We start from the raw sequence: 10,790 nt of genomic DNA, 5'->3' as shown, positions 1-10,790 counted from the left end.
TGTTGCGTCCGTCCGTCCATCCGCAGGCCACTGCAGCACGCTACACACACCGCACCTCATAAATAAAATCTCTAGTACTGGTAACACATGTTTTTTAAAGGAGGCAAAAGACTTGCCTCATTCATTAATTAAGAGGGGGAAAAGGAGTTTAAAATTTATGTTACAACACCCATCGTGTTACAACACCACTACAAAAGGCCTACTCTCGGGGCATGATAGATCCCAATTTCTTTGCACCCGTGGTGACCCAAGTTTAAGCCTCAATCTTGATGTTAGCTAGTAGAACCCTCGGTGGGGCACTCTTGATGTTAGCTAGTAGTACTGATAACACATGTTGCACCCCATGATTCAGGGGCTTTGATGGCATTGAATCGCGGCAGCTGCAAAGTCTGCAGCTGCAGTGCTTCTCTTCTCCACCTGCTTTCCTCTGCGCCCATTTACTTACGGTGGCTGGCTGGGCGTGGTAGTAGCTTTTTTCCGTCACGGCTTGAATGCGCCTGATGGATGGACACGGCAACAACAGCAGCGAAACAAAACATTTTCTTGCTTGACCGGACCTGTCCACCTGCATGTGCTCGTGGTCGCCCTTTGCTGTTGCAACCATTGCTGTGACCTGACCTGACCACTGCGCGTACTATTATCGCTGGCCTTCGGTGTCTGTTTGAACCTACCCCCATAAAAATCTTAGGTAGCCAAATTTTTGCAAGAACAACTAATAACCAAAGTAAAGTGAATTTAGGTAGCCAGGATTTGGTCAAATGTTGGCAAGAAAAAGGAAGCAAAGTGAGAGAGAGAGTTGCCATATCTAACATGCATGCCCAAACTTTGGCAACGAACAACCGATAGGCAGGCTTGTATTTTGGACACCAACCTACCTTTTTTTTTTACCACCTTCTTATGTTTAGATAATGGTTTCTACCACTGAAACATGTGTGTTTCTACTTCCTAGTAGGAGTGCCATACTTCTCCAGCACAGCTGCTGCCACCCTGAGGCTGATGCTGCTACGTTTCTCCCAGTCGTTCTCACGCCATTGATGCGCCGCTACAGCACATCGCGCTCACGCTTCTTCCCATAAGTGCAGAGAGGAAAAGGACGGCTCTTAATTCCTTCTCAGAGACGGAAAATACCACTGGCCTTCTCCATCACGGAACGGCGTTGATGTCACGAGCATGCGGGTAGCGTGTCGCTGTGACCGCTCAGTGTGCGTACACGTACGTACGATGAAACCGACTGAAACTGATACTCGCTACAAATGCATGGAGTGAAGAGCCCAAGCAACGCCCTGACGCCTCAGCGTCATGGGATCATACCATCTAGAGGCAGCTGGCTCCGCAACCACTGTTCAGGGGACACTCTGTATGCCCTTTACAGGAACTTCTCTTCTTGGTAAAAGAATTATCACACTGTATTCTTCAATAGTACAGTACAACAACATTAACTTTTGTTTCAGAGGGCACAACAACATTTGTTCATTAGTTGAGTTGAGATTGCAACATGTTTTTTCTTGTAAATCTGGATTTGCATTGGTGCTCACGGGCACTCATGTTCAGTAAACACTTGTTGCTCCTGTCAGTGTAGGATCAAAAGTATAGACCCGGGGTTAAACGGGAGATTTTAACAAATTCTTCGAAAACAGCAAAAACTGTGAAGAACTAAAGTAAAACAGAACTCGATAAAGAATAAAACTAACTAGGCAGGTAGCAGAACTTAGGCATGCGCAGCAAAACGACCAAGTTACTAAACATGGGCGTTCATGTTCAGAAAACACCTGGTCGGTTTGTCCGTCCAAGCATCAGTTCTGTCAGCTATAGAAGCTGCAGTGTTTTCAGTTTCCAGGCCCTGATGAAACTCCAAGCCAAGAACAGGAAACACGGACAACTCGGGGAAAGCGTGTAAAAACACCTTATAATTGTCGTATTTCACTTGTGTACAGTTGCTGGGGGAAAGGGTAAATTAAACGGCAGGAAGTACCGAACAGGGGCTGCATAGCTTTTTATTTTGCCCCAATTCTCAGTACACCAATTGCCGTTCCCATTGGGTACCTCCAGCATGCCATCTATATGATACAAAGACTTGGATATATGGTGCTTTTCCTCCTCTGAATGAACTAATCCCAGCAGAATCGTATCGTCGAAAAAATCGGACCTGTGTGATCTGAATGTAGAAATGTACTCTTACTGTCTTACATACGGTGGGCTGTTGTTACTGTACCATCCCATCAGTCACCAGCTCTTGCAATCCCCGCCTTAGCCTCTCGCCGGCGAGCCTCGTGTCTTCCTCCTTCAGCCCTCCGAAGGAAACACGGATGTATCCGGGGCCTCCGCTGGCGCTCCCGGGGATCACTGCGACGCCGTGCTTGGTCGCGAGCCACCTGACAACCTCAAAGTCGTCTGAACAGTTATCTGGTAACTTAGCCCAGAGGTAGATGGCACCCTCCCCACCCTTGACAGCATCCTCACCAAGGGGAGACATTGCCTCCACAAGCAGCTCGCGGTTTTTCACGAGATCATTCACCCTTTCCCTGATCCACTCTGGGCCGGCCTCCAATGAGTATAGAGCCAGGCGCTGCCCGATGATGGAAGCACAGATTGGTATGTTATCTTGCACCTTAAGGAGCTGCGCGTGGAAACCATCGGCTTCACTTGGATATGCAATCTGCAGCAGCCAATTGATCAGCTCTTGTAAGACTAACTGCTCATCTTCTTACTTACACAGATTGCAGAGTGGCTTTGGTTACTTATAAAATAATGCGTTCACTGGTCCAAAAGTATTGTCTTAGTAACAGTTAAAGTACTTGTGCAGGACAGGATATATGGAACTGAAAAGGTTCAGTATTCAGTCCTATAACAGCAACTGAAGCATAAGCAAAAAGATAGAAAAGAGCATGGTACACTTACGTATCCTACACGCCACCCCATCATTCCATAAGCCTTTGAGAACGAGAAAAGGTTGACAATATGATCATCCTCTAGGCAGTAGTGCTCCATTTTATCATACATGAAGTACCTGGAAAAGACCAACCAATTTCGTAACTGAGTTCAGATCAAAGTTATACTGTAGCCAAAGCATAAATATTATAACTGAACTACAGGCACCACACACAATTTATTTATAGAATGTAGAAGATTAGCCATTTTCTGTGCAGTGATGAATCTAAAACCATTGCAAAAGACGACATGTTTTGATCCTATTCTTTATAATACTATTTATAATATGCATGAAACACAAGCACTCTATAATACAAATTGCTTACAAAATATAGGGGAATTGAACGCCTCCACATCAAATACTCAAGTATACAAGAATTTACTGGGTTTACATGTGTCAGTCCATACATATTATATGTATATGAAGTTATTATTAGTGTGATTCATGAGCGAAGAATCATCAACATCAGGCAAAGAAAATAGCAAAACCAAGATCAACATTCATGAATCAACTATTGAGTCAGTCAAGTACAGATGTAGACACGATATGCGATGTAGAGAAAGGACAAAGCAGGAGAAAATGAACCAAATATTGATTGCGTGATCACAGGGCTAAGTACAGATCCTGTTCCCTCCGATGCCACTTAGTGGTCACCACGCTGCCCCATAACAAGACTAATCTGGGATTGCTTTCTGGAGGCTGAAAGGGGAAGTCCTTTACTAATCACTCAACATGGGATTCAGGTTCATTCTAATCCCTTCACTTTTAAAACGTTCTCCTAAAGGCTAACCTGTTAGTTAATTGACCTTTAAGTGATTTGGAGGGCTTAATTTTGGACACCATCAAAAGGTAGATGTTTTTACAAAGTTCAAATGATAGATGCACCACCCAGCTCCCTCACACCTGCTTGTAGATCGACCAAGCGAGGCTCGTGGCCATGATATTACAAAATGAAAATCACTAGCATCCAGATAAAGGACGCAATCACGCGATGCTACATGCATGAATGGACGGTGGAAGACAAGCTTCTTGTCGCCAAATGTCACAGGCTTCAATGAGGCCAAGATGCTAGCTTCAGCACGATGGACGGGGGACAGAAGTGTTGATAGTGTGGTATGACCCAAAACATCAATCCTCCTTCTAGAGTTGTCGCCAAAAGGAGGACTTTCCGAAGTTTATGAGCAGGAGAATCTAACTAAATTTGGCAAACCATAGCACCGGATAGATTTCAATTATCTTAGCAGGTCCAGGCTCTATTGGTCTGTTCATTAGCATTACCTTTACTCAGAACCTCTATCGGTGTAATTAGCAGTTAATTAGCTTATCCACTACTGTTTTAAGACAATGCTAAACAGCATTTTACATTCTGATGTATTCCAAAATAGCTTAAAGCATTCACTTAAAAATGTATTATATAAGTCATTTTTGTATTATTCAGTTTGATTTCAAGCGACCTGTATAAATTTTTCTTGGACCGCATGTAAAGGTCAAAAGTCTAACCATGATTTAAGGTCGTAATATTCAGGTGCGATTCTTTGTTTTATATAAAAAGAATATGTCTGCACTTCTTTGAAAAAGGTTTAAATATGAGAGCTTCTTGGACCACATTGAGGAGCTTTAGAAAGCACAAACAAACAAATGCAAGTACACATCAGTATTAACTTACTCATAGGTATTGTCAACCACCAGCCATGCACCAGCATTCCTGCACAGGTCTGAAATTCTCTGAAATGACAATTCAATATTAGAAATAACAAATGCCAACTCCATGTTGAGTGTGCTGGTGTGTGCAGGCGTACAAGAGAGCCCATGAGTGAGAGAGGGGAGAGAGTTAACCTGAAGCATAGGCTTGGGAATAAAAGCTCCAGAGGGGTTTCCCGGATTAACAACAGTAACAAGTTTAGGGATAGGGTTACTTTCTTTCAACACCTTCTCTAACCAATCTGCGTTTTTAAGCACGGTGTAAAATATGCATCCCAAACAAATTAAATTTCAAGCTACCTGTATAAATTTTTCTTGGACCACATGTAGAGATCATAACAGAGCAAAGAACTATAGCACCACTTGATCTATAATAATCTAAAGTACATTGCACTCATAAGCTAAGAATGGAAAGTTATTTTACATTAGGTATGGTAGTCATATTACCAACATCAGGATGAAGAGTCTTGGGATTGCTAGCACCAACTAATATATCAGTGACGCCAGTCATCTGGAATGACATGAAGGAATTGAAATAATATGGTGCAAACATGACAACTGAATCACCAGCATCGCAAAGGGTCAGAACCAGGTTTACAAAAGCCTGACAAAACACAAAAGAAACCAATGTAAGAGATCACTTTATCGGACAAACCTAGTTGTAAAACAAGATTTAGCGTAGCAGTCATACATAAGCAGGTATTTCATAGAAATAAATTAGGAGATAAATTCGGGATAATAACCTATAGTCTGACAGCTCAACAATGCAAAAGAAGTAGAGGCACGAGAAAGCTGTGATAAACCAGATGAAAAGTAATGTGTTTTACCTGATTTGCACCAGCGGTCACCATAACTGATGACTTGGTTAGCTTATTCTCTCTGCGAAGCTGCAAACAATCCCTAAAATATCAGCAAAGGATACACTAACTGCTCATGGTACCAAGAAGACAATGTAGAGAAATAAGGATAGGGTTAACAAGAGTGGTGTTAAATAATAGTAATCCTTCACATATCACCAACAAAAAATCTTATCCAATAAGCAACAAACAGTTAAATAAGCATTGAAGGTTTTATAGAAAGGAACAATTTAGCTCATGATTTCGAAAGCTGATGAACAATAGTATTGCATATGAAATCCAAGTGCTACTTCAACTCTATAACTTTCTGGACCACATTTTCAGAGGGTTCGCCAAAACCAAAATTTTCTCGGTTCATGAATACAAAATAGTTATCGTAAACACATGGTATACTGCTATCCTTTAATCAACTAAGTATATGAGAAGAAAAACATACTTCGGATTGATAAAGTGCAATTCATGTTATCACTCCCAGCACTAAGATCAAATACCTCTGGCCTAGTAAAAAACTCACATGACAGTGGGTTAGCAGAAGGCACATGGGTGTTTTTGTCTTGCATGCTAACGGCTTTGTGTACAAGGCTTGCTAACATGGGGGCATGATCCAATGATAAGTCAATATATAACTCCAGATGAAAAGAAGTACCTTCTCGAGAAGTGCTTCTCGAAGCTCGGGAAGGCCATCATCAGCACCATATTTACTGGTTGCTGGTTCCCATACAATTTCCTTGACCTTGTTCAGGGCTGCCTCAGGAGGTTGCCAATAAACAATTCCCTACAGTCAAGATCTGCCCAAGATTACAAGAAGACAACGGATCGATTTCTGGTAAATACGCATGACCTGCGCGCTTTGATAGGAAAACATCAGGTACGCTTCTGTTACAAAATAGATATGTGGTGTATCACTTTGCACAAACACCATTTTAACAAACCTAACCAGGGGCATAAATTATACTCCCTCCAATCCATATTAATTGCCGCTGATTTAGTACAAAGTGATTTAGTACAAACCTAACCAGGGAAATAAAAGTTGTACTAAACCAGCGACAATTAATCAGTTTGTACTAAATCAGCGGCAATTAATATGGATCGGAGGGAGTACTTATCAATCTCCAATCCTCCATGCTTGATATTATATAATCATTGTTTAAATAGCGTATGATATATATAGTCCATAGTCGTGTTATCTGAAACATATTAAGTTGTCATTTGTAACCTACTCATGAATTAACTTACACGTTGAAAGATTTACAGATAAGATAGAGTTCGCTGATCCATTTTAGTTTACATTTGTCTTTCTTTCCATTCCGTAATCTTATCACCTAGAATCTTCCCAAACAACACAGGAAGATACACAATGATAGGTTAATACGCCAAGAATTGCAGGCAGGGGTTACCTGCGCAAGCGACATCACATCCGTGGCCCCTCGAAGCAGCTCTTGTATCTGGAAGAAAAAGGAGCCTCCAAATAAGACAAGAAATTAGGGATTCTTGACGATGTGGGGTGGGGAGGTAAGTATCAGACCTTCACCATGACCGGCGCCTCCGTCTCCACGCACCTCTTGGCCAGCTTGGCGAAGCTGCCCATGGCTTCCCCCCTCCTCCAAGAACCTGGAACTGGGGATTGGGGAGGCAAATTTGAGGCGGAGATCCGAGGAGACGGAGCAGAGAAGGGAGGCGAGGCGGCGTGGAAGGAAGAAGGGGGCGGGCCTAAATAATTCTCGGACAACAACCTCTGGGTGTGTAGTCGCCAACTGATCCCGAGCTCGCTCGCTCACCAACCCCGAAGGCAAGGCGTAGGCAAGTCGTGGGCAGGCAGACAAGGAAGCCACGGGAGATAGATGGTGAGAGATTCGAGGAGCCCAGCCTCTTTTTCCCACTGTTTTTTCTGTTCTTCTTTTCTGTCTCTTCCCTGGACTTTCTTGGCCAGCCGGGTCGCTGGAGGAGGAGAAGGATAAGTGTTGAGCGCTCTCTCTCCTTGGAGACTAAAAAACAGTGTGTTTTAATTTAAAGATAAAACAAAAGGCGTGCAATTTTATTGAGAGGAAGACAAAGTAGTACTACCAGTATAGTATAAAGTTGGGTCATCTATTTTGAAACGGCAGCCGTTTGGTGTCAGAATAAAATGCGAGCCCAATTTCTGCTGCTGCGAGATTTAGGGGGGGGCGGCATTTCACGCGGGCAGTTCTGGTCAAATTAATGGTCAGGTTTCGTGGACGGAAACAAAACTCCTAGTGGGGAGCTGAGGCTATAAATAAATAAAGAACACGGGAAGGTGCCATGCCACCGGCGCTAGATCTCTGGCGAGGAAGGAAGGGAAATCGGGGGATAGCAGTAGTATAATCCAGGTGCGAACAAAAAGGCCCGGAGATGGAGGCAGACCCGGTCAGGCAGCCAGCCACCGTGTTGTGCTGCGCACACACCGGACACGGTCACACGGGTGGGGATGGCACCACCAAACCACCAACCCCGCGAGTCCACGGCGACGCGCGATCGATCTACTCTGTCTATCTACTCTACTCTATCTACCCCGCACGATCGAGGAGAAAGCGGAGGGAAGGAGTGGCCTGCTTGGCTTGGCTTCTTACCGGGCGGCCTGGCGGGAAGGCTGGGCGCGGCGGGCGACGACGACTGTATGCCGTCCGTCCGGTCTCCGGCTCGCGGCTGGGTTCTACTACTGTAATTTGTAGTACGCGATGGGCGGGGGTGGGTGGGTGCGTGTGCGTCGCCGGGTCCCTGTCGCGGCGTGCCTGCGTCTGCGTGCATGAACTGAGTTGGCTCGGATCTGTTCCAGGCGTGAGCGGTGACGTGACGGCATGGAACTGGAGGTTGGAGAGACGACATGGAATTATGCATCCGGTGCTCTTTCTTTTTTCTTTCTTTTCGTAAAACGGCCTCAACGGGGAAAGCCGACATGGAATCGTGCATTCGGTTCTTTTTTTTCGGAGTACGTCAAATACGACGTACCGTATTTTTATACAAGGCAGAAAATTAGGTACAAGACGTCTACCACTCGTTGCGAACAACGAGCGTAACACAACTCCACACCGGGGCCCGTTCGTAGATAGCCACCGCAAACTTTTCAACCACACACAAAAGTGTCTGCCCTAGAATGAGCTACACAGTCGCGTCTCAACCGACGCCAATCACCTCCGAAAGATCAACAACTTCATTGGACTTCACTTGTCGATGCACCGTTCGCCCGTAATGCCAAAGAAGGAGACGGCAAGCAAATGATGGGACTTGGTCAGTCCAGAGAAAGGCATCACCCTGTGCTCCCGACAACGACGTACATGGCGCCCCTAAGAACAATCTTGGGCAGCGGCAAGCACCGGAGGAGCGCAACAAGGAACCTCCAAGCCAAGTCTACAAATACAATGCTCCCAACGGAGGTATGACGTCGAGGATGCCGTCATTGTGCCGATCCCACACCGAGCCTAGGTTTTCGCCCAGAGAAATCTACCAAACAAATGCGTATTTCTAAATGCAACATAAAGCCCAAGTCCCCCAACCCATCTATGTCAGATTTAGCACGCCAAAAGCCAGCAATACAATTACACAAAAGCCCACCTTCAGAGGCTTGGAATAGCAGAAACTGCGGCAAGGGTACTCCTATGTCTCATTCGACGCGAGACAGTAGGATGTCTCGCTTCAGGCAGCCGCCCGATCTGGCCAGCCCAACGCGGACATAGGCTTACAACGCTGTTTTTCTTCATTTTCTCCATGCACCCAAGACAGAGAGGTGAGACCGCGCCACACCACCTCCTCCTCCCAGTTGCATCAAATCATCTATCGATCCATCTATATTGATTTTAACCCAGCCAGGTTCCGGTGGCCGCCAGCCATGGCCTGCCAAAGTATTCAACCACTCTCTCGGAAGGTCTAGAAGAGCAAGATCGTCCCTCGCCCTCTTGATTGCCTGTATAGGGTTATATCCATCCTCATCATGAGTCCAACGATTCCTTGGCAACCATATTGCATGCATGGTCGAGATGATTTTGCATCGATCCGTCGCGGAGAATCTTGTGTCAACCACTAGGTCCCGAGACCATGTAATTGGGTGTAGTGGCGGTAGCTTCAGGCCCAAGACCTCCCTCGCTGCCGACTAAAAACTCCTAGCATGGGAACAGTGTACTAGGGCCTTGCTATGTATTATTGCGGCGTTTTGCGCCTTTATGCATAGCAGCTACTGTATGGCGTAGTGGCTAAAGGACCTCATGTCGTTCTCGTTTGTTTTTGCAGCTAGTTTTTGCGTCACGTGATAGGAACACAACGAATGGGCGCGTTGCTGGGCCGGCCCAGTCCCGCATCGCCCCTGCGCGTTGAGCATCTGTATGACGCTAAATGCGTCGTATAGGAGGTCCCATCGCATTAAGTGGTCGCTGCGGGATGTCTCGCTGAAGGTTCAAAGGTAACTTAGCCGGCCCAATCAACGCGCGAATTTACTGAAGTAAAAAGGGAAGAGGAGAAAGGGACAACCAAGGATCGATCCCTGGTCTACAGGAAGTTCACATGCATTTTTACCCATCCCGCCCAAGTCGCAACCTTGGTAACTAGAAGGGCGAGCCCTAGTTGGGGCCATTTGAGCTTGGTTTTTTCCTCCGTTTTCTTTTATTTCTCTTTTTATGTCTCCATCTTTTCACTCCCTTTTGAATTTTGTTTTCGGTTTATTTTTTCATTTTCTTTTTTCTTTGTTTTATTTTGTTTCTTTTTTTATTTTCTTTGTTCTTTTGGTTTTCTATTCCCCACTTTTTGTTTTCTTTTATTTTTCCTTCTCCACTTTTCAAATACTTGTTCAACATTTTTAAAATACTTGCTCAATATTATTATATACATGGTCAATATTTTTAAAATACTTGTTCAACATTTTTCTAAATACTTTTTCAATATTTTTATATACATGATCAATATTTTTTAAAATACTTGTTTAAAATTATTCAAATACCTTTCAACATTTTAAATACTTGTTCAACATTTTTATAAACATGATCAACATTTTTTCAAATAGTACTTGTTCATCATTTTTTTTCAAATACTCGTACAATATTTTTCAAATACTTGTTCAACATTTTAAAGAGTATTTTTTATAATACATATATTTGAAATACTTTAAATATAAACAAAAGTGAAAAAAAGAAAGGGAAAAACGAAAATATAAAAGAAAAAGGAATAGAAAGCAGGTTGAAATTTCCCGCGCACATGGGGCGGCCCAGCTGGCCGTTCCCTGCAGCGGGCGACTCGGTGGCTCCTTTCGCAACGCGAGAAATAGTATGGGCTGGCCCAATATGGTTGGTTTTAGGAAA

General features: G+C 44.2%; 1 protein-coding gene across 2 annotated transcripts; it reads right to left on the bottom strand.

The window, feature by feature from the left end:
• Positions 1 to 1,880: 1,880 nt before the first annotated feature.
• LOC109770716 (aromatic aminotransferase ISS1) lies at positions 1,881 to 8,261 on the bottom strand. 2 transcript variants are annotated; one of them, XM_073510047.1, is made up of 11 exons: positions 8,076 to 8,137; positions 7,221 to 7,425; positions 7,013 to 7,104; positions 6,885 to 6,932; positions 6,134 to 6,262; positions 5,458 to 5,517; positions 5,078 to 5,234; positions 4,766 to 4,872; positions 4,596 to 4,654; positions 2,899 to 3,007; positions 1,881 to 2,656 (listed from the first exon to the last, which is right to left on the bottom strand). In XM_073510047.1, exons 3-11 carry the CDS (start codon positions 7,073 to 7,075, stop codon positions 2,204 to 2,206), a joined length of 1,185 nt encoding a protein of 394 aa, XP_073366148.1. In that variant the 5' UTR covers positions 7,076 to 7,104; positions 7,221 to 7,425; positions 8,076 to 8,137; the 3' UTR covers positions 1,881 to 2,203. The 2 variants fall into 2 exon arrangements, with proteins under 2 accessions (XP_073366148.1, XP_020185029.2); XM_020329440.4 differs by lacking the exon at positions 7,221 to 7,425 and having other exon boundaries at positions 8,076 to 8,261.
• Between the last annotated feature and the right edge of the window lie 2,529 nt (positions 8,262 to 10,790).

The sequence above is a fragment of the Aegilops tauschii genome, chromosome 3, assembly GCF_002575655.3.
Source record: "Aegilops tauschii subsp. strangulata cultivar AL8/78 chromosome 3, Aet v6.0, whole genome shotgun sequence".
Lineage (NCBI taxonomy): Eukaryota > Viridiplantae > Streptophyta > Magnoliopsida > Poales > Poaceae > Aegilops > Aegilops tauschii.
This window is presented reverse-complemented; position numbering and strand designations above follow the sequence as displayed.